This window comes from Nomascus leucogenys, chromosome 13, assembly GCF_006542625.1.
Source record: "Nomascus leucogenys isolate Asia chromosome 13, Asia_NLE_v1, whole genome shotgun sequence".
Lineage (NCBI taxonomy): Eukaryota > Metazoa > Chordata > Mammalia > Primates > Hylobatidae > Nomascus > Nomascus leucogenys.
Genome location: NC_044393.1, coordinates 50,865,575 through 50,889,460, shown reverse-complemented (window position 1 = coordinate 50,889,460; position 23,886 = coordinate 50,865,575). Strand labels below are relative to the sequence as shown.

Sequence of the window (23,886 nt, the reverse complement as noted above, 5' to 3'; positions counted from 1 at the left end):
CTATCTTTATCTGACTTAAGGCATTCTTGGGGGCCTGTCTGCTCTAGCTCTCATTCTGCCTGAAAACATCATTTTATGAGGACTTTCTTAATGAAACAGCACATATGTGCAGGCGAAGGCATTCTTACCAGGAAGAGTGATAACTAACATGGACTCTACTGGCTTCCTCTACTATCACTAACTCAGCAGCAACCCCCGTTGAAGCACTTTCACACTCAGTTAATAGGAACAGGTCACACAAGTCTCTACCTCGCCCAGTGATACCTCTGGAGCCAGAAGCTAGTGGTCTCCTGGCAAAGGCCAATCCCCACCTGGAGCATTGACCTGTTTTGATTCTGTGGATTAGTCACTGTTTAGTGTGCCATAGGGCAGTTCTGTCACTGAAAAATGAAGCCTACCTGGCATTTATTCTCAGAGAAATGTCTGAAAAGCTCTTATGGCCCATCACATTTCAGAAGAAACCATAATCATGCCAGAGATGTCATGGGCTTCAGCCTTCTCTTGACTAGTTGCTGTTCCCCAAAGAAATACAGTACACAGATGCAGGTGAGCTCTGAGGTGCTGGAGAGGGCCGATGATTTTTTTAAACTGTCAAGAAAGTGTGTTACGAGGTTGTATACAGCCCTCTGTTTCTGAGAAATATTGTTACTGCTGTTTAAAAACAAACTGAAGAAAACGGAGCAATAAAAATAAAACAAACTGTACATATACATAAATATTATGCAATTGTTGGTCCTCACTGTCTTTTCCAATTTTGAAGGGAGTCCTCTTGTGTTAGAGCTTGAGGAGAGGTTTGAGAATTCGCAGTGCAGCCATTGCATAGCTATTTCCATGAGGTCAGGGCTTTGCTGGGTGTGGAGGTGCTATAGTTTGGAGATACATATTTGAGACAGAGTCTGTCTCACTCTATCACCCAGGCTGGAGTGCAGTGGCGCGATCTTGGCTTACTGCAACCTCTGCCTCCTGTGTTCAAGTGATTCTCGTGCCTCAGCCTCCCAAGTAGCTGGGACTATAGGCATGCACCACCATGCCCGGCTAATTTTTATATTTTTACTAGAGATAGGATTTCACTATGTTGGCCAGGCTGGTCTTGAACCCCTGGCCTCAGTGATCCACCTGCCTTGACCTCTCATTGTGCTGGATTTGCAGGTGTGAGCCACCATACCCAGCCTTTTTTTTTTAAGACAAGATCTTGCTGTGTTACCCAGGCTGGAGGGCAATGGCACCATCACAGCTCACTGCCTGGGCTCAAGTAATCTTCCTGCCTCAGCCTCCCAAGTAGCTGGGACTATGGCACATACCACCACACTCAGCTAATTTTTGTATATTTTGTGGAGATGGGGTTTTGCCATGTTGCCCAGACTGGTCTTGAATTCCGGAGCTCCAGCGATCCACTAGCCTTGGCCTCCCAAGTGTTGGAGGTGTGAGCTACTGTGCCCGGGTGTTAGTTTGGATTTTTTTTTTTTTTTGGAGTGACTTTTTTTTATTTTATTATTTTATTTTTATTATTTTATTATTATTATACTTTAAGTTTTAGGGTACATGTGCACAATGTGCAGGTTTGTTACATATGTATCCATGTGCCATGTTGGTGTGCTGCACCCATTAACTCGTCATTTAGCATTAGGTAGATCTCCTAATGCTGTCCCTCCCCCCTTCCCCCACCCCACAACAGTCCCCGGAGTGTGATGTTCCCCTTCCTGTGTCCATGTGTTCTTATTGTTCAATTCCCACCTATGAGTGAGAACATGCGGTGTTTGCTTTTTGTCCTTGTGATAGTTTACTGAGAATGATGGTTTCCAGTTTCATCCATGTCCCCACAAAGGACATGAACTCATCATTTTTTATGGCTGCATAGTATCCCATGGTGTATATGTGCCACATTTTCTTAATCCAGTCTATCGTTGTTGGACATTTGGGTTGGTTTCAAGTCTGGATTTTTGACCCTCCAAACCTCATGCTGAAATTTGATCCCCAGTGTTGGAGGTGGGGCCTGGGAGGTGTTTGGGTCATTGGAGTGGCTGGCTTTGAATGGCCTGCTGCTGTCTCCTTCCTGGTTTCCTGGGGAACGAGTTGTTGGAAAGAGCCTGGCATCCCCTCCTCTTTCTTGCTTCCTCTCTCACCAAGTGACTGCTACACAGTTTCTCTACACCTTCTGCCAGGAGTGGAAGCTGCCTGAAGCCCTCACCAGAGGCAGACACTGGTGCCATGCTCCACAGCCTGCCGAACCACAAGCCAAATAAATCCCTCTGCTTTATAAATGACCCACCCTCAGTATTCCTTTTATAGCAACAAAACAAACTAAGACAAAGGGGCAGCCGGGCATCCTGCACCATTGCTTACTCTCAGCAATGGGGACTTTTCATTACATCACATGGCCCCTGCCAGACCTCATAAACGCTTGGCTATTGGGGAAAAAAAATACTTTAATAATTTACTTTATCACCCAAGAGTGGCTCCCAAAGCTGGTTATGTGTGACAACCAGAACTGACACCCTGTAAGAATGCAGATACCCTGACCCACTGGTTTTGCTCTTCAAAGTTACCCTGAGGAAATAATCAAGGATATATATGGAAAGATATAGCTTCAAGGATTTTTTTTTTGGTAGGATTTTTTTAAAGTAGTGGAAAAATTAGAAAATTAAAATTAAAGAAAAATCATCCCAATAGGAGACTGGTTAAATGATAAATGTATAGAACTAAATGCTGGGCAGCCAGTAAGAACAAGGTATAGAAGGATATTTATATCATGGAAAAGTAGTTGAAATATTGTCAAATAAAAAAAGCAGGTTTCAAAATAAAATGGTTACATTTTTAAAAAGAGAATTATTTTACCTCTTTTGATTATTTTCTGTTTTTGAGGTATTCTATAATTAACATGTAGTATTTTGTTAAAATCAGAAAAGTTACCTAAAAAATGAGAGCCCATTAGAGCATCATTTGAGAACTAACGCTGCTTGCAGAATGACAGTAGGAATGTTTTCAAAATCGAGATTTTAAATACGTCCTTTTAAAATGTCTGTCCTAGGAGTTTTAGAACATTAGCCTTTCAAAGAGCTTTGTCAGATGGGTGGGTGAGAAGATCCTTAATATAGAAGCTGTCCCAGGACTGTGTTATCCCCTGTCTGAGGGTGCAGGGAATTCAGCAGGAGGGGCCCTTCTGTGTCCCTCCTTCCCCTCTCCTTGTCAGATTGGCTCCAAGCGGGTGAGGACCTGTGAGGACAGACTGGCTATGTTCCTGCCATGGGAATATGCATGTATTTGAAGGTCAAAAAGTGAGGCCAAAGCTTCTAAATGCTTCTCTCTGGAGTAATCTACTAACCAGAAATTCAGAAAAACATGAACACCTTTCCTTTATTTTCTCTTCTGAGGTCTCTGGCAGGAGCAGATGTTGTGGCTGTCTTACCCCATTCTTGTAAGCTTCGACCCCCAACTGTGAGTCCATCCTTCCCTGTTTCAAGATAGAAGTGCCCATTTATTGGAGTGGGTGGATTAAGGAACGATCAAGTAGAGAAGGATGACAAAAACGCAAAGTGAGAAAAAATTTCAGTTGAAAAATTCTTTACTCTTTGCTGGCCTATAGAGGTGAAAATAATGGACTGGATTTTGTTGCATTCTGTTCAGCAGTCCAAACTGAACCTTCAGCTTGCTGTGAGGTATTAAAGGCTTAGTTCCGGCCTTTTGATTTTTCAAGCACACTTGTACTCCCCTGAGATCTACCTCAGAATCTGCTGGATCCAATACCACTTTCTTTTATGGATTGAGTTTATTTTGTACCTTCTCTTTATAAGTGGAGGAAACCAGGCCTACCAGTTAGATATGGTAGTTCTTTCTCAGAATGCACTCACTTTACACAGCAATACATGTATTTTATTTTATTTTATTTTTTTGAGATGGAGTCTTGCTCTGTCTCCCAGGTTGGAGTGCAGTGGCGTGATCTTGGCTCACTGCAACCTCCGCCTCCAGTGTTCAAGCGATTCTCCTGCCTCAGCCTCCCGAGTAGCTGGGATTACAGGCACGCACCACCACGCCCGGCTAATTTTTGTATTTTTAGTAGAGACGGGATTTCACCATGTTGGTCAGGCTGGTCTTGAAATCCTGACCTCATGATCTACCTGCCTCAGCCTCCGAAAGTGCTGGGATTACAGGTGTGAGCCACTGCGCCTGGCCTAAAGGGATATAATTTTTATTCTAGGATGCTGGAGACTGGAGAGGTAGGAATTCTGTCTTTAAAAAGCCTCCATCTCACTCTACAGGCATTTTCCTTCACATGGTTGTGTGTATGTATTATATTCTTAAGTCACAATTATTTAAGCCCCTTCATTCATAGGCATGCTTGTTTTTTTTTTTTTTTTTTTTTTTCCTGAAAGACCATAACCTTCTGGAGGGAAGGACCTGACCTTGCTATTTCACTTAATTTTTTTTTTCCTGTTTTGAGACAGGGTCTCGCTCTCTGTCACCCAGGCTGGAGTGCAGTGGTGCAATCACGGCTCACTGCAGCCTTGTCCTCCTGGGCTCAAGCGATGCTCAACCTCCTGAGTAGCTGGGATTACAGGCATGCACCACCAAGCCTGGTTAATCTTTGTGTTTTTTGTAGAGACAGGGTCCCACTATGTTGGCCAGGCTGGTCTCGAATTCCTGGTCTCAAAAGATCTTCCTACCTCAGCCTCCCAAAGTGCTGGGATTACAGGTGTGAGCCACCACGCTTGACCTTAACCTTATTCCTTTTCGGTCATTCATTCATTCACACAATGTAGGCCTGCCTTGGCCTCCCAAAGTGCTGGGATTACAGGTGTGTGTTTTTTTTAAATAGTTGCCATCCACTGGTGTGAGGTGATATCTCATTGTGATTTTGATTTGCATTTTCCATCCAGTGTTAAACATGAGGCTCTGGGCACAATCATGCTTGCTAATAATAGATCTAGTGGCTTTGGAACTGTAAAACAGATAAGATAATAACCTAGTAAAAATTTCCTAAGAGACAAGGTCACAGAAAGGCAAAAAAGAAAGCCATGCTCTTCATGTCACATTTTGCAATACTAAATAACCTGGCAATGTTTACACTTACATTACCTATCCCCATAGGGAGTGCCTTAGCCTGCCACTTGTAGCTCCCAGCGAAGACGAATGGAAATGCTTTTCCCTTGTCAGTGTGCTTCTGACTCAGAATCAGGATTGTGTTCTATTAGCATTTGTCTATTTTGCAAGCTCCTACCTAGAGTGGCTGTCAAGACAATTGATATTCTTCCTCCCCACTGAACCTGGTCTACTGTCTATAAGAAGTCATTGTGAAAAGAGGTGGGGTACAAAGGAATATAAATAAACCACTGACACCTCCCAGACCCTGGAACCTCCTTTTCTATACATGCAGTTCTACTTCCTTACTGCCCCGGTGGAGTCTTCCTTCCAAAATCAATCAGGGGCAGGACCCAAAACAATAGCAGCAAAAACAGAAGCTGAACAAAAACCTGCTAACTAGAGAGTGAACTGATGATAATGCCAACCTTATGATAATGAGCTGCCTGGCTCCTACTGATTACTCCTTTAAGAAACTCAGCACCTCTTATCTAATTGTCCTGAAGGCTGCATAATGTACCAAATGAAGCTCAGGAAGGGGGCCAATCCTCTGTGCAGTAACCTCCGCTGAAGGCTTAGGGCTGCTGGAGCTCCTGTGTGGCAGTGTCTTTTTTTTTATTATTGTGGTAAAAAACATAAAACTTACTATCTTAACCATTTGTAAGTGTGCAGTACAGTAGTGTTATGTGTAACAGATCCCTAAAACTTCATCTCGCAAAACTGAAACTCTGTATCCATTGAACTCACCCTTTCCCCTCTCTCCAGCTCCTGGCAACCACGTTCTACTTCCCGTTTCTAAGAGCCTGACTACTTTAGATGCCTCATATAAGTGGAATCGTGCAGTGTTCATCTTTTTGTGACTGGCTTATTTCACTTCCCATAATGTCCTCAAGGTTCATCCATGTTGTAGCAGATGACAGGATTTCCTTCTTTTTTAAGGCTAAATAATATTCCATTGTAATACCATTTGACCCAGCAATCCCATTACTGGATATATACCCAAAGGAATGTAAATCATTCTATTATAAAGATATATGGATGCATATGTTTACTGCAGCACTATTTACAATACCAAAGACATGGAATCAGCCTAAATGCCCACCAATGATAGACTGGATAAAGAAAATGTGATACATATATACCATGGAATACTATGCAGCCATAAAAAGGAACAAGATCACGTCCTTTGCAGAAACATGGTTGGAGCTGGAAGCCATTATCCTCAGCAAACTAACACAGGTACAGAAAACCAAACACTGCATCTTCTCACTATAAATGAGAGCTGCATGATAACAACACATGGACAAATTGAGGGGGGAACAACACACACTGGGGCCTGTCAGGGCTTGGGGGAAGGAGAACATCAGGAAGAACAGCTAAGGGATGCTGGGCTTAATACCTAGGTGATGGGATGATCTGTGCAGCAAACCACCATGGCACATGTTTACCTGTGTAACAAACCTGCCCATCCTGCACGTGGACCCTGAACTTAAAAGTTGAAGAAAAAAGAAATTCCATTATATGTAGGTGTACACACATACTGACACACACACATCTCTCCCACGTTTTCTTTATCCATTCATGTGTTGATGGACATTGAGGTTGCTCCACCTTTTGGTTATTATAAATACTGTGAATAATGATGCAATGAATAAGAATGTGCAAATATCTCCTTGAGATCCTATATATTTTATATATATAAATATTTTTTATGAGTGTGTCTCTATATATAAAATCTCCAAAAGTGGGATTGTTGGATTATATGGTAATTCTATATTTAATTTTTTTAAGAACCTCCATACCGTTTCAATAATGGCCACATTTGCAATCCCACAAACAGAACACAAGAGTTCTAATTTCCTCATATCCTTGCCAACACTTATTATTTTCTGTGTATTTTTATTTTTATTTTTGAGATGGAGTTTTGCTCTTGTTGCCCAGGCTGGAGTGCAATAGTGCGATCTCCACTTGCTACAACCTCTGCCTTCCGGGTTTAAGTGATTCTCCTGCCTCAGCCTCCCGGGTAGCTGGGATTACAGGTGCCCTCTACCACGCCTGGCTAATTTTTTGTAATTTTAGCAGAGAAGGGGTTTCACCATGTTGGCCAGGCTGGTCTTGAATTCCTGACCTCAGGTGATCACCCGCCTCAGCCTCCCAAAGTGCTGGGATTACAGGCATGTGTGTTTTTTTAAATAGTTGCCATCCACTGGTGTGAGGTGATATCTCATTGTGATTTTGATTTGTATTTCCCTGATAATTGTTGATATCAAACATCTTTTATTACGCTTGTTGGCCATTTGTGTATTTATGTTTTTCACAACCATAGCACAACTTGGGGTTTCTAGCTAGAGCTTTTACAGGCCTTGGAGCTTTGCAGTAGAGAGATTGAGACATGGTTTCACTGTATTTGACCACTGAAAGGCAAGCAACATTTCACTTACATGGTGAGTAAGCAGTGAGATTTTTTTTTGCCTGGGCATTGCCTGATACCTTACTTTGAAAACAAGCTAAAGATATTGACTGCTGTCTGCCTAGGGGTAATAAGCTATTGATGGCTATAATGGAAAAGGCCAACTGAACAGATGTATTTTACTTAGAAGAGATAATTTTTCTCCCCTCTGGCATTTTATATATATATATGTGTGTGTGTGTGTGTGTGTGTATATATATATATATATATATATATATATATATACACACATGTATGAGAAACATCTTGAATATAAAAAGAGACATTAAGTATTCCTGCTAGTTGCGTTTTCTGTGGTAGTGAATGTTCATAAGGAATAGCAAAAAGACCCAAGTCCTTTTTTTGAAGGTACTATGCTAACATCAAACAATCTTTCATCAGAAAAACCCAGTGTATGAAAGCAGCTCCAAGTGGTCATAGTACAGTGATTGCGTCTATACATTAAAGTTGGGGCTATGAGGGAAAGTAGCCTCTGTGTCACTGCTCACGTGTCACAAAGTAGCAGGAAGGTGACACAGAGCCTGGAGCCGGCAGTGAGGGAATGTCTGTGTTCTTGCTCTCCTTTGCCAGCCTCCCCCCACTTTTCCATGCCCTTCCCTGGGGACTCCATCTGCTCTTTTGGTTTTAACTGCTGAAGCCACAACTATGATGCAGTTGCTTATTGTGAATCACTATTTGAATGTTCACATACATCTTAAAACTCCTTTTTTTTTTTTTTTTTTTTTTGTGACGGAGTTTCGCTCTGTCGCCCAGGCTGGCGTGCAATGGCGTGATCTCGGCTCACTGCAAGCTCTGCCTCCCGGGTTCAAGTGATTCTCTTACCTCAGCCTCCTGGGTAGCTGGGACTACAGGCGCGTGTCACCGCGCCCAGCTAATTGTAATCCTGAAGTACTGGGATTACAGGTGTGAGCTACCGCTCCCGGCCATGTGTTTTTTTTATACCCTCAGATTAATTCATTCATAGTACTCTCCATTTAAGCATTAAAAAGGAACTAAGGCATCATATAACTGAACCCTATTATTTCATGGATGAGTAGACCGAGGTCCAGAGAAATTAGTAATTATTGAAAGGTTGCACAGCTAGTTAACAGCATCACTTTAGAATTTTCCTGTGTCTTTTTCCCTGATGATGGCTCTGCCGTTTTCTCAAATACTTAGTTTCTAACGTGGGGATACTTTTTGAGTCCTTCTTAATTCTTAGTCCCTTTATACCATCATTCAGCAGGTTTTATTTTGCTTTCAAGGCTCTTGGTATTGACAACTCACCGGCATCTTACTTCTGTTTTTAGTTTCTCATTACCCCATCCCTGCGTCTCCTAGGTTGTCTTAATAGCTTATCTGATCTACCTCTAGTCCACTGGTTCTTAGCTCTGGCTGCTCATCATGTTGACCTGGGGCATGTTAACAACAGCAGAAGCCCACCTCTGCCTGCCAGTCTTTCCTACCCCATTCTGGTTGAATTGGTCTGGGAAGGAGCCTCTGTGGGTATTTTTCAAATCCAGATCCACAGGTGATGATAATGGGTACCCAGGATTAAAAACCCTTTCCAGAAATGTTTGCCACCACCCATAAAGCACTTTTTTGGCAGTGTCAATGTGATGCTTGAGAACTTTCTGTGCCTTCTCATTGTCATTAGTTTCTAGATATCTGCTTCTTCCAATCATTCAATGCTTTTGTGACTTTGCCTTTTGGTAGGAACCCTATGCTCTAGACATATCATTTGCGTGTTAGCTTCAAAATCATCTCTGACAATATCCTACATTCATTTCCAGTTGTAGAGCCCTTTGCTCTCCTCTCTGCCCATCCAAAACCCACTGGCTCCTTAAGGGTATCTCAAGACTACCTTCCTCCAAGGAGCCCTGTCTGACTATTCTGGTCATTATTTCTGCCACTTGCCTCAAACTCTCTTATTCTGGTTTGTACTCTCTTATTCTAAGTAAGTATTTTCAGCTCTATAGTGAGATGGAGAGCTCCTCGAGGGAGGAACAATGCCATATATATATTTTTTTTTCTGGAGTCCCTACGGCATCAAACAATGGCTGACATATAAGAGGCAAATTTGGTTAAACTTGGTATAGACCCAGGAGACTAGAAGGGAGCTTAGAGAATTTTCATGGCGGCAGAAAGGCAGGCACAGAATCCCATTCAGACAGACCTAACATTAGCTCTCGTTCCACAGGTCCTGGCTACATTATGTCTCCAGGAGACCGTGCTAAACGTGGCATTTCTGCAGCCCAGCAGCAACTCTGGCATATTAGACTACAGTTTGTGCTGCCAACATAGGTCACAATTAGAATTTGAGAAAAAACACTTTGTAGTAACAATAAAACTTAGATGAGCCAGAAACAACTACCTGGAACATTCAATTAGCCAATTTTCCTCCACTCAACAATTAACACAAAGAGATACATTACATGAGAATAAGTGGATAGGCAGGAAATTATTTAAAAAACAAAACAAAGGGACCCCCCCACCATTTAGATTAGGTTGAGAGTGTTGGTGAAAATTTGGGCCATTAATCTTGTGGCTTCTACAACCATCTAAATAAAAACCTGCATTTAAATTTGCTGTCAGAATGATGACCTCGTGATACTGCAAGATGTTTATTCATCTGTTCACTTATTTATTCAGTCTTTCTTGTCGTCCTCAATCTGCTGAGCACTGTACAAAGAACCTAGGTTCCTGGCTTCAAGGAGTTTGAATACCACAAAGGGGAGGAAGTATGTGGACACTGATAACTATGCTGCAAAGCAGAGAGTGAGAGAGAACAGGAGAGAAGCAAGAGGGCTATGAGACTTCAGAGGACTGAGAGATCCCTTCTGATTGCCAGACTTGGGAAAGGATTCATGGAGGAGGCAAGCCTTGGACCTGGGTCTTGAAGGAGGACAAGATTTGGGGAAAAGGTTTACTAAGCCACGAAAACAGCATGTGCCCAACCCTGAAGGTGGGGGTGCAGGGCAATGACAAGTGTTCCCGTGTAACTGGAACATACCTATGTAATGGAGTATTGTGTGAGATAGGAGATCAGAGTGAATAGCAGGATGGGGCCAAATCACAGATGGCTTGGGGATGCACTTAAAGGTTTTTTGTTGGGCGCAGTGGCTCACACCTGTAATCCCAGCACGATGGGGGGCCAAGGCAGGCAGATCACTTGAGGCCAGGAGTTCAAGACCAGCCTGGCCAACATGGTGAAACCCTGCCTCTATTAAAAATACAAAAAGTAGCTGGGGGCGGTGGCACATGCCTGTAATTCTAGCTACCTGGGAGGCTGAGGTGAGAATTGCTTGAACCCAGAAGGCAGAGGTTCCCCTGAGCCGAGATTGTGCCACTGCACTCCAGCCTGGGTGAAAGAGCAAAAAAGTTTTCTTTCTTTTTTTTTTTGGATGGAAAAGATTTTTGAGTGGGGCAATCCTTTAGGAAAATTGTGGCATCAATGAGCAGGGAAGATATACCATAGCAGTATAGCAGTAGGGCAAACAGGTAAAGGCTGTCTAATCCGGGGGAGTGGGCCGGAACTGGGACGGAATGACAATGGGAATGGAGGAGAGGCTGATGTGGGAAATGAAAGAAGTATGCTCACACCTGGGGACTGGTTGTACACACCCACACACACACACACACACACACACGAGTGGGGAAGCCAGCCAAGGTAGTTTTGAGCCAACCAGGAGGGTTGATGGTCCCTTAATTAATAGGTGATTCAAGAGGAGGAATACTCTGGGAGGGAAGGTCATGAATACAATTTTGAATGCATAAATGCAGGGTATCTGGGTAGAATTGTCTAGCAGGCAGTTTGAAGTCTTGGGATGAAGCTGTGAAATGAAGGCAGGGGTGGCAAACAGACACAACAGTCCTCTGCACATGGGACAGGTGGAACCATGAGAGCAAGAGAGATCCTGAAGGAAAGGGTGGGGAGGGCTGTTATGGGTGGAAAGAGAGTTGAAGACCCCAGAGGAGCAATTGAACAGGTAAGAGAAAATCCAGCGAATACACTGACCAACAGTGTTAGTTGTTACAGGGAGTCCTAAGGGGCTGACAGGTTGAATCCATCATTAGATTTTGTTATCATAGTGAAACTGGAGATCTTTGAGGTGACTTCGTCATTGGAGTCTTGATAAAATTCAGATTTTAAAATGCAGTATGTCACAGGAAAAGAGAAATTGGGCAGAGCGTGCCTGTTTCCAGAATACCTTATACATCAGCCGGGAAAGGAACCCAAGAAATGATTTCAACAAGAGTGCGCTTTTTGTTTTACTTTTCTTTTTTGGTAAACTACAAGCACCCTATTTTCCTTAACCTTTCCCCATATAGAGAGTTACTTTAGTGTAGAGATGGTATCTTACTCATCTTTGCACTCTGACCACCTCTGCCCTCTGAAAAAAGAAAGCAGAAACAACAGGGCCTGGGCCCCCATGGCTGGAGCTAAGTAGGAGCTCTAGTTATCCGAGGTGGGTGTCCACACTGGGTGGGTTCCTGGGGTGGCTCAGAACATGGGGAGGCATGTGGGGAGGGCCTATGGAGAGGTCCATGGAGTAGCAGGCGAAGGCCACTTCCCACCCACAATCCACACAAAGCCATCATGTCTTGAGTGCTATGTGCCTGGCATTGCGCCAATCCTCTCCACTCTCCCTCCTTTTCTAACTTGCTTCCCAGCCTGTCTCTGGGCGGTGCTACCACTTTTTCATCTAGAAAGTGGGTAATTGTTTTTGAAGCCCCTCTCTGGCTTCCAAATTGCTTTTCTCTCTGGTTCTCTTCCTGTCTCCCAGATTGCCTGCTCCTGATTTTCTTCACCAACTTCTCTTACTTCCCTGTCCAATGTGGCTTTGTCATCTGGCACTCCTCTCTCTGTACACAGTGGGTGCTCTCTGGGAGAGCTCAGCCCCACTTATGGCTCCAAGTCCTCTCCAGGCCTCCCCAAATGCTCTGGCTCCAGCTCCTGAGTGCCTCATCCAAGTGCCCTATTTCTGGGCTTCCTCACTTAAGTGTCTCTCAGGCCTCTGAAGCTCAATAAATCCAAAACTCCCCTCATCATCCTTCTGCCTAAGCTTGGCCCTTCACTCGTTTCCTGTTAGCTTCTTGACATCATCTTCCACCCAGCCCCGGGCCACAGTCCTCCTCCCTGATCCTGTCCTTCACATTCATTATTCACCAACCTTATTTTCATCAAGAAATGACTGAAATATCCCCAATATCCAACCCCAATGTGCTATTTCCACCACCAGTTTCTTAATTCCAGCCCTCACGTCATTTGCTTCAACTTCTGCAATAACATTTTAACCGCCTGCATTTTTCTATAAAGCCCATCTTAAATACTACTGAGGTATATTTCCAAATACAGATGTTTTTACCCTCCCATTAAAAAATTTCTTGCGGTGACATCTGATTATATAAACCTCAGATTCCTTTGCTTGGGATAGAAGGTTTTCTTTTCTTTTCTTTCTTTTCTTCTCCTTTTTCTTTTCTTTTCTTTCCTTTCGTTTTCCTTTCTTTTCTTTTCTTTCCTTTCCTTTTCTTTGAGACAGGGTCTCACTCTGTCACCCAGGCTGGAGTGCAGTGGTGCAATCATAGCTCATTGCAGCCTCAAACTCCTGGGCTCAAGAAATCCTCTTGCCTCAGTTTCCCAAGTAGATGGGACTACAGTCACATGCTAGCACACCTGGCTAATTGTTTATTTTTTTGTATAGATAGGGTCTTGCTATGTTGCCCAGGCTAGTCCTAATCTTTTGGCCTCAAGCAATCCTCCTGCCTTGGCCTCCTGAAATGTTGGGATTAGAGCTGTGAGCCGCCGTGCCCAGCCAGAATTTTTTAAAGGACTCCTCTTTCATTTTGGCTATCCCCCTTTCCCATTTAAACTATGTTATAGCTGTTCTGAATGCATCTCCCTGACTTTGCTTGAACCATTTCATCTGCTTGGAAACAAACAGCCTTATCTTTTTCCCACTCTGGTGAAAGCAATGCCCAGCTAAAATTTTACCACTTGGGTAGAATTTTCTACAATTCTGCTAAGCAGATTTAGTTTACTGCCCGCTTTGGGTTCTTATCACCTTTTGCTGATACTATTTATCTTGCCCCATTACATAATTATCTCCCTGTCTTCCATCCTAGCTTATGAATGGACATGGCAGAGCCTTTCTTATTAATTTTTATATCCCTAGCAATGAGCAACAGGCTTGGGGTCACAGGTGGTGCTTGATAGATGCTTATGGAACTGAACTGAAACCACAAAGAGCCCTCTCTCTCTCTTTTTTTTTAAAGTTAATGACTCTAGTGAATTGACTCAGGCCTCCTCATCCCCATGGATTACAGACTAGTTAAAGTAAATTATATGGCAAGCATAGACCTTTCTTTTGTCAGAAACAGAAATCTATCCCTCCTTAACCTATAGTCATTGGACTAGATTTCCCCAATAAGTATTCCATGGCTTTATCCCTTTTCTAGCACATTGCAACTTTCTCCTTTATGCCCTAACTTAGCTACATAGTTTTCCCCTGATAGCAAGTTACCTTTTGAGAGACATATTTTGGAGAAATGATACATTTAAAACTTGTTTTTGTAGATAGCTTCAAGGAATGACTGTGATGGTTGTGTGTGTGTGTGTGTGTGTATCTACATAAATTTATATCAGCATAAAACTTTTTGATAAGAAAATGTTTAGTAGTAAGCCAATTAAATAATTTACCTAATGAATAATGTTGTCTTTTATGTTAAATTCTAGCCAGTCCTGGATGGTAATTAGCAGGGTCATTAATAATTGGAAAATATGTTTCAGAAAAAATTCAGAGAGCCAGTTTAAAAGAATTTGGTGGAGAGATGCTTAGCCATGGCTGTGACAGTATGAATGGGATAGAATCAAACCAGAATTGAGAAGTGTGTCAGTTTGATTTATACTTATATGGCTAACTATGGAGACTGCGCATGAGTACAGTTTCTGCTATAAAGCCAAAGCGACATATAAAATCCCAGTCCAGTTAAATTGTGGCAGTAGCCACATGCCACCGCAGAATGTGACAGTGAAATGTGGGCTGCTCTAGGGATGTATTTGAGGGGTAAAAAGTTGCTTGACCCATAGTTGCAAGGCTATCATCTACGTTCTGATTTTTAAAAAAATTATGGGTTACATTTTCTTTCCTCGAGATTTTTTACCAAGGCTAAAATATAGCCAACACTTGAGAATATTCCTTTTGAAACAGTAGCGAATACTAACTCGATGTAAAGTTATGACTACTTTAAAAAATAGTCACAATTGGGCCCTTAAAAGTTTTTTTTTCTTTAACTTGGTGCATCACTGAGTATGGAGGAAGGAAGGTGACAGGATCTTGTCCTGATTGGATAACTGCCACAGAGCAGGCTGGGAAATACCCATGATGCCAGGTGAAGTTTGGAGTTTCTAGGGCTAGAAGGTCTGGCAACTGTGGCTCTCTTTCTATCGGACACGGAAAGGATAGCTTAGGTTACAGCTGTCTATACTATGACTGAGAGGAAACAAATTTAGTGACTTGCACTGAATCCCAGGGAGGATGCTCTGAAATGTGTGGGGTGGAACGCGGCCAGTGCTGCTCTGCTGTTCTCTACCTGCTTCCTTCCTGCTGGGGTCATTCTAGGCTGGCCCCTGCTAGAATGCGGTGCATCTCAAATTTTCATGAATCTGCAAATCCTATCCTTATCACTTATAAGGTCTAAGTTATACATATATTCCAGAACTCTAGAAATAATTAGACAAGCTACTAAGAAAGAGAAAGCATTATACATCAGTTAAAAACATACGCAAAACCAAGGCTCATTAGAGAAAGATAATATTCATGCAGATTTTACAAACCGTGTCTTTAGGGTGGCCCAATAAGTAGAAATATGGGGACCCATGCTTGTCACTTTTCATGCACATGGAGAGACTGGAAGGTACCATTCCTAAAGGAAGGGGAGGAACAGCCTAGGACCAATCATTAGAATTAACAGAACCAGTAACAAAGATATATTATTACTGTTAGAATCAAGATTGCTTAGTATGTTTAGAGCAGTCGAATAAAAATTATCTAGGCAGTAAGAATAAAGACTTTAAGTAAAGCTAACCCTATCAAGCATGCAGCAAGTGAAATTAGTGAAAGACTGAGCTATATGTGTATTCCAAAAGTAGACTTTTCTCAAAATATTGAGGGCATCCTGAGGTGCTTTAATGGAGGCACAAATGTTAATAAAATTTGAAATGGTAATATGTAAATTCTTGTAGGCTTTTCTCACAATAATGAGATGTTTTAGGGATATCAACTGTCATTTGAGAATCAGTCACAGTAATCATTTCTAAATTTTAAAAGGACTATAAAAATAAATACATAGTGTCCCCATGTTTATATTTATATTTTCTCTAACAATCTCATAAATTCATATAGTTCCCCTTACCACTAAAACTTTGCTTATTAAATTCAAAGTTCATGGTCAGGCATGGTGGCTCATGCCTGTAATCCTAGCACTTTGGGAGGCCAAGATGGGCGGAACACTTGAGGTCAGGAGTTCAAGACCAGCCTGGCCAACATGGGGAAACCCCATCTCTGCTAAAAATATAAAAATCAGCTGGGCAGGTTGGTGTGTGCCTGTAGTCCCATCTACTTAGGAGGTTGAGGCAAGAGAGTCACTTGAACCCAGGAGGCAGAGGTTGCAGTGAGCTGACATAGCACCACTGCACTCCAGCCTGGGCATCAGAGTGGGACTCTGTCTTAAAAAAAAAAAAAATTCATAGTTGACTTGCTGGATTTAATTGCTTTCTGGAAGAAAATAAAGCTGAAAAAAAAATGCAGCAGTGTCTTGCCTGTTCTGTTCCACTGTACTCACCTGCTGTGGGTTGTGCTTTGAAACCAACCTTTTCGTGGTGGTCTTGGTCTGAATCTAGCTCAGATCATGGACTACAGTTCTTTACCTACACAAAGATGAGTACTAGAAATTCTGGAATATCTAGATTAGTAATTTCCAAGAGACAGGCCCCTAGAAGAGGCAACAACTGCTCCCTGCACAGCCTGCGTTCTCTCAGCTCTGCTCAGGGTGAGACAAGGGGGATGTGCTCATTGTGAGGTTAATGTGATCAGAAGAACTTAATCCGTGCAGCTTGGATTTGTTGAGGCCTGATTTCCTCTTTGCCAGCAAACACTGATTCTCCCTGTCCACATGCCCAACTTGCTCCATATGTGGTGCTATGTATATACGGCTTTGATGTGCAGAACGGATTTGCACTCCACATCAATTTTGGGTTTTGCCACACGGGGTGTTTTTCATAGCATGGTGTGTTTGAGGAAAGGGAGAGTATAGGCGGAGCCCTAACACCTTGAGGTTAAATGGAAAGTAGAACCTCTGGAGGGTAAGGAAGCACATGCTTAACAATAAATGTCAGAAGTAGAAATTAAATTTCAGGATTTATTAATTGAGTTTACCACTTAGCCCTGCCAAGATGCAAGTAATTTTGTGTGAAAATGATCAAGCTGTTCCAGTGTCACACAGAGAAGGCTCTCATTTGGTTTTAAACATGGCCTTTACTGGGCTTGGAAGATACATGTGCTAGGAGACCTCATGCCCAGAAGGTCAAATAAAAGGGCCCAGAAGGTCAAATGAAAGGGCCCAGAGCATGGTGGAAATAAATTGCTGTGAAGGTTGAAGTAGAAACTGCAGTGAAATGTGAGAAACAGAGAGTGGCATACTGTGTTAGGCATATTAATGCATACATTATGAGTGTATGTGTCCAATCCCAAAACCCAGGATCCCAATAAGGCCAGGGTCACTCTTGAAGAGTGCTTGCTGAACCGACCAGAGACCTTGCTACAGAACTGTAAAAGCAGGTTATTTTGAAAGCAAATGTCTGAGCCACTTTATAGTTAACAGCTATTTAGTCTGGGCAAAGTGTGCATTTGTTGTTCTATTAAAAAATCTTGAATCCAAACAGCACATTGATGAATGCGTGATTCTTAAGTTTAGAGATTTTGTTGTAGTTAGAGCATACAATTAAAGCCTGGAGTAAGGCATTATATGACTTTATTTCTGATCCTGACTGAAGGTCTGTAGTTAAATATTGGGAGTTCTTATCAGAACAGGACATTGGGGCAATGCTAACTTCAAGCAAGGTTGTAGGCAGTTTGTGAATAACAAAAATCTGGACTTACAGTAAAAAATACAGAGATAATAAGAAGGTTGTTGGTTGCCGGGGTGAGTGTGGAGGGAATGGATGAATAGTTGGAGCACAGAGGATTTTTAGGGCAGTGACACTACTCCGTATGATACTACAATGGTGGACACATGTCATTAGACATTTGTCTACACCCATAGAATGTACAACAGTGGTCTCCAACATTTTTGGCACCAGGGACTAGTTTTGTGGAAGACAATTTTTCCACAGACCAGGTGGGGGTAGGGGGATGGTTTCAGGATGAAACTGTTCCACCTCAGATCATCAGGCATTAGATTCTCATAAGGAGCAGGCAACCTAGATCCCTCACACGTGCCATTCGCAGTAGGGTTTGCGCCCCTATGAGAATCTAAATGTTGCCACTGATCTGACAGGAGGTGGAGCTCAGGCAGTAATGCTCCCTTGCCCACTACTCACCTCCTGCTGTGTGGCCCGGTTCCTAACAGACCATGGACCAGCCACGATCTGCAGCCCAGGGGTTGGGGACCCCTGATGTACAACACTAAGACTGAACCCTAGTGTCAACTGTGGACTCTGAGTGATAACAGTGTGTCAGTGTAGGTTCCTCACCTGTAACAAATGCACACTGTGGTGGGGGTGCTGATCATGGGGGTGGCTGTGCATGAATGGGGACAGGGAGTATATGGAAATCTCTGTGCCTTTCTCTCAAATTTGCTGTGAACCTAAAACGCTCTAAAAAATCAAGTCTTAAAAAAAGCTGGCCTTACGGACTCACTGTTTCTTCCACTGGAAATGAGGGGTTTAGAGTACTTTAGTTAAAAAATTAAAGCTCAGGTTATTTGACTAGGGGAAACCAGGACAGGGCAGTAGGCATGGGCCTGGCTGAAGTGATGCTTTGGAGACTGGACCTTGCTGGTTATGGCAGTTGGTTGGACTTACTCTGGAATTTGTCTTAAGATACTGGACTGTACTTTGAGCAGCCAGGCTTTGTTGTTAAACTCCTTAAGATCAACATCTTTTCTGTAATGTCTCTATTTCAAGACAAGAGAAAATTAGACTGCAGAAAACAGCTTTGGCATGTAGCACCAACTTCTTAATGGGTCCAGCTGAGAGGTTCGAAGCCTTTTCTAGAATCAACATTCTCATATTGTGAACCACAGGGCCAGACTCTCCGTAATGAGGAGAGCTCAGATTGTCAAAAAGGCATGACATGGAAAATGGGAGGGCAATGGAAGGAAAATCTAGTTTCCTTTCTCTAAGTTGCAAGGGCTGACAAGTCACAGAATGAACAGCATTTCAGACTTGATGGGCAAAGGCTGAAGGGGTGGGGCACACTCAAATAGTGGGAGGCCATGGACAGAAAGAGGGCAACCAGTAGAAACTTTAGCAGGCCTGGCCTTTACAATAGAGCTAGAGCAGATACATCCGGCAATCCCCAGGATATGATATTCCCCGAAATCCCTGGAATGGTATTAATATTTAAAAAATATAGAGTCCTGGACTGAACTGACTCAGTCAGAATCTCCAGAGGGTATGTGGAGAGTGAGAGGGAATGCAAGCATCTGTGTATTTAAAAGGCTGAATCATTTCTCTAAGACTGTGTGTGTGTGTGTGTGTGTGTGTGTATGTGTGTGTGTGTGTGAGAGAGATTGAAAGAGATTGAAAGAGAGAGATTGAAAGAGAGAGAGAAGAAAAGAAAGAGAGAGGAAAAGAGAGAGAGGAGAGAGAGAGAGAGGCGAGAGAGAGAGAGAGAGAGGCTTCTGATTCCTCTTAAAGAAGGGTTATTTTTTCTCCTGCATCTTAGGATTTTCTTAGTTTCCATATTTGATCTTGTCCCTTGATCCTCAATCTCAACTCCTCACCCCACAATCCCCCATTGTGTAAGAAACATTTTCTTGAATTGGTGACTTCTTTAAGGTCTGCCCCAAAGTTCTTGCAGTATTCAGCAATGTTTCCACTAAGACAGCTGCCTTTTCTCCTGGACTCTTAGGGAAAGCAGTCCTCTTGTGGGAGAGCTCAGCTTTGTGTTGGGGCAAGGAAGGGAATGTTCCTATTAGATCCTAAAATATGACTCTCCACGATGGGTTACTGGAGGGGCTGGAAGCTTTAGGTTTTCCAAGATGTACATGGGTGCTCTTCTTTATGAAGTTTGGGAAAGATACCTCTTTATTCACTCATCTTCTCCACGACTTAAGTGTTTGGGAACTGAGGAAGGCTGGACCTTAAGAGCTAAACAGGTTCTTCTTGGTAGATTTCTTGGTCACGATATATATATATATATATATATATATATATATATATATATATTTTTTTTTTTTTAGATGGAGTCTTGCTCTGTCACCCAGGCTGGAGTGCAATGGTGCGATCTTGGCTCACTGAAACCTCCGCCTCCCGGGCTAATTCTCCTGCCTCAGCCTCCCGAGTAGCTAAGATCACAGGCACATGCCACCACACCTGGCTGATTTCAGGCATGTGCAACCACACCTGGCTGATTTTTGTATTTTTACAGATGGGGTTTCACCATGTTGGCTAGCCTGATTTAGAATTCCTGACCTCAGGTGATCCACCCACCTCGGCCTCCCAAAGTGCTGAGATTACAGGCATGAGCCACTGCACCCGGTCTGGTCTAATATATTTTTATCAGAGTCTTAAATACCTAACAAGTTAGGACTTGCAGGTTGTGGGCAGGGCACAATATATCCTTAAAAAGAAAAATGCATGTTGCAAATCATGTAAGAATATGTAAAAAGAAGAAATATCATTATAGTCCATGATTTTCAATAAAACAATGGGAAGAAATGTGATTTCATCCTCATCCTAAAATCACTTACGATAACAAATGAGGTTTTGGCTGAGCATCAGGGAAAGAGAATTCAGTGTTGTGTTCTTTAAGAAAGCCCCTGGCCGGGCCTGGTGGCTCATGCCTGTAATCCTAGCACTTTGGGAGGCTAAGGAGGGCAGATCACCTGAGGTCAGGAGTTTGAGACCAGCCTAGCCAACATGGTGAAACCCGGTATCTACTAAAAATACAAAAAATTAGCTGGGCGTGGTGGTGCATACCTGTAGTCCCAGCTACTCAGGAGGCTGAGGCAGGAGGATCTCTTGAACCTGGGAGGTGGAGTCTGCAGTGAGCTGAGATCACGCCATTGTACTCCAGCCTGGACTACAGAGCCAGACCCTGTCCCCTCTGCCAGAAAAAAAAGAAAGCCCCTGTTTCTGGCTCCATGAAGCAAGAACTTATTTACTGCAGGTTTTATGGTTAGCGGATTTCCTGGGGTTGCCTAAATGCTGCAGAAAGCATCCTGAGCCTTTCAGCTAGGAAGAACCCTGTTCTCTGTATGATGTAACCCAAGGTTCTGCCAGACATTCTGTCCCCTTCCCTAGGTGCTTTATCATTTTCTATTCCACAGTGGAAGGTGTTCTTGAGTGATTTGTGGAACCTCTCATGGAAAAGGAAGATATGCTCAACCATGAATGTCAGAAGCTGAAATTAAATTTCAGAATTTATTATTGCAGCAAGCCACCTTTTGCCCTATTAAAAATGCAGGTGAATTAGTGCCAAGGCTATAGTGCCACTTAAAGCTTCCATCAACGTGGTCTCTGAGGAAGAGGTTAGGGCAATGGTGACCCTCCTTTGTCTTTTATTGAGGGGGCACATCAGCACACCAAGGCAGACCCAGGGTGTGAGGTAACATGTCCAGGCTCCCAGAAGTGGCTGATGGCCACAAGAGGGGAAGAGTGAATTTGATAGATAAAGTTTTGGCTTATTAAATTATAATTTAGAAGAATTCAGACAAGGTCTAAGTAGAGATTTACCCACTCAGCAAGTTCTTTCTTCAGAAAAAGTACTAATTATTAGCACAAATATTATAAAGGAAATTCTTAACAAACTGAAGAAGCCAAGTGCTCTTCAAGGATTCTTAACACTCTAGAAGTACTTGTTAAATTCTACAAATAATTAATAAAACCCATTTAAATGTTTTTCATGAGAGCAGATCCTTTGAGACCTTTTTATGAGTCACTACTCCGCTAAAAACACATTTCTTCATTATTAGTGTCAGCTCACTGAGGACCAGGACTATATTTTACCTTCAGTGCCTGCAAAGCATCCTGCACATAGTAGGTGTTCAGTAAATCTGGTTTAGTTGAGGAAATATTAATTATATCAACTAATAATATTAATCACAGGATTTATTCCGTATAGAGTACTTGGTAGGAATATATTGTCTGGAGCTTATTTTTGTATCATTAGAGGGAAGAAAGGATGTACTCAGCAGATAATAGCAAAAAAGATTATAACGGCATACTTATAATGTTTACTTGGCAATATTTTTTCTTTCTTTTGAGATGGGGTCTTACTCTGTCACCCAGGCTGGTGTGCAGTGGCACAACCATGACTCATTGCATTCTGAACTTCCTGTGCTTAAGTGATCCTCCTGAGTAGCTGGGACCACAGGAGTATGCCACCATGCTTGGCTAATTTTTTTTTTTTGTAGAGACAAGGTCTCCCTATGTTGCCTCTTCTGTTGAACTCCTGCGCTCAAGCAGTCCTCCTGCCTTGGCCTCCCAAAGTGCTAGGATTAGAGGTGTGAGCCACCCCGCCTGGCTGGCAATATATGTCCTTAAAGAAGAATAAACAAATGACCATTACTTATTGCCATCTACATAGAGGCCAGTACTGCTTCACCTGCTGCTCTAATATAATTGTTGTAAGTCATTTTAACTTACTGATTAAAGGAAGACTTGTAACTAAACAACTGTTTGATCCATTCATTTCTTTAGCTATAGTCACTAGCTCAGATCGATCTGTTTCTCCAATTAGTGCAGTTTTATTATACTTACAAAATGTAAACAATTTAATTTACCAGGTGCTTGTAGTCAAGCCAAAACCTATTATATTAAAGATATGATTAACTTTGAAAATGAAAGCGTAGGCAGAAGTATAATTCACTGATTGGCTGTTTCTTCCCCTTTGTGTGGGTATGTGGCATTAGTTGTCACTGGGCTATTTTCATTGTGAGATTTCTGCTTCATCCTTTTTAACCCTTCCTGGCCTTCTAAGACCACCAAGACTCCCACTTACAACTGGACTCTCTTCAGTGTTCTATTCATAAAGCCTTGCCCCATGGCTTTTTAAGAGAATAAACAGGCCAGAGCACCAACCCAGACTAAAAAGCATGTTTCTATTATATTTTGCTTTATTCTGATTAACTTTGAACAGCAGACATTAACAAGGGAAAGGCTCCACTTTGGTCTGAACTGCTTATATTGGGAATTTTTTCATCCAGCGGTACCTCTATTTACCTTGGCCCTGACTCTGTGGCTCAGTTGATAAATCAAGTGTATGTTCGTGTTGTACTCTTTGAATGCCAATGAAGGACCCCTGCATTTCAAGGCAGGCAGCTAATCTGTATAATTTATTCCTGTGCAGTTTTACAACCATGATGCATACTTCCTTTTCTCTTAACCTTTGTGGATTTCATTTGAATAGCAATAATCAGGGTGAAGGAGGGCACTGCTTTTGATGCATCATCTTCTGATTCTCTTCTCAGTATGGCATTGAGATGTGTATCAAGGGAGGGAACTCACGCTTCCCACTGAGTTTACAATCAACAAATTCTTATCCTGAGGATTGGAGTGGAGTTGAAGTATCTATCTCCTGAGCTTGTCTTTCAAGGACTTAACTGTGAAAGGAACTCCTCCTTCAAAGCCCTTATCATTTTCCGACTCCCCTTGCAGCTGCTCCACAGCCTCTGTGTGCAGCCACTACTTTCGGGGTGGCATTTGTTGATTTCTGCCTCTGAATTGGCTGAGGTGTCACCTGACATTTAGTCTTTGGGTAATTAGAGATGACATATTTGCAGCATGTTTATTCCTTCCCCCAGCTCACTTGGAGTCATGCTGATTTTGTTTAGTCAATGCTCTGACAGATCGCCTTTGGTATTTTTTCAATTGTACCTAGGCTTATCTCTTGGTCACGGATCACCTTAAGAACTCAGAGTGAGAGATTTTATTTCTCTTGACTGAAATCAGCTTTTTCTTGACATGTCCAGAAGTCCAGATAAGGGTCTTGCTTCAAAGCTGTCCTAAATTTTGAATCATAGGGATATCAAAAGGAGGACTGGTTGAAATCCTTCCACAGGGCGTGGTTTAAAAAAAAATCAGTTTTCCCATGATTAGGATGCATTAGGAAAAAGTAGGATTATATTCTTGGCTA

General features: G+C 42.5%; 1 protein-coding gene across 13 annotated transcripts in view; it reads right to left on the bottom strand.

Moving 5' to 3' along the window:
• Positions 1-23,886, bottom strand: part of MAGI2 (membrane associated guanylate kinase, WW and PDZ domain containing 2) — a 1,476,658-nt gene that overhangs the window by 33,733 nt on the left and 1,419,039 nt on the right. For 8 of the 13 annotated variants that reach the window (XM_030825454.1, XM_030825457.1, XM_030825456.1 and 5 more), the window contains one exon: positions 15,363-15,451. The exons of 4 other annotated variants lie outside the window; for them this stretch is intronic. In XM_030825454.1, coding sequence (XP_030681314.1) covers positions 15,363-15,451 — 89 coding nt within the window. Of the gene's footprint in view, positions 1-15,362; positions 15,474-23,886 lie in introns of all 13 variants that reach the window. One more of the 13 variants, XM_030825465.1, reaches the window with a different exon arrangement.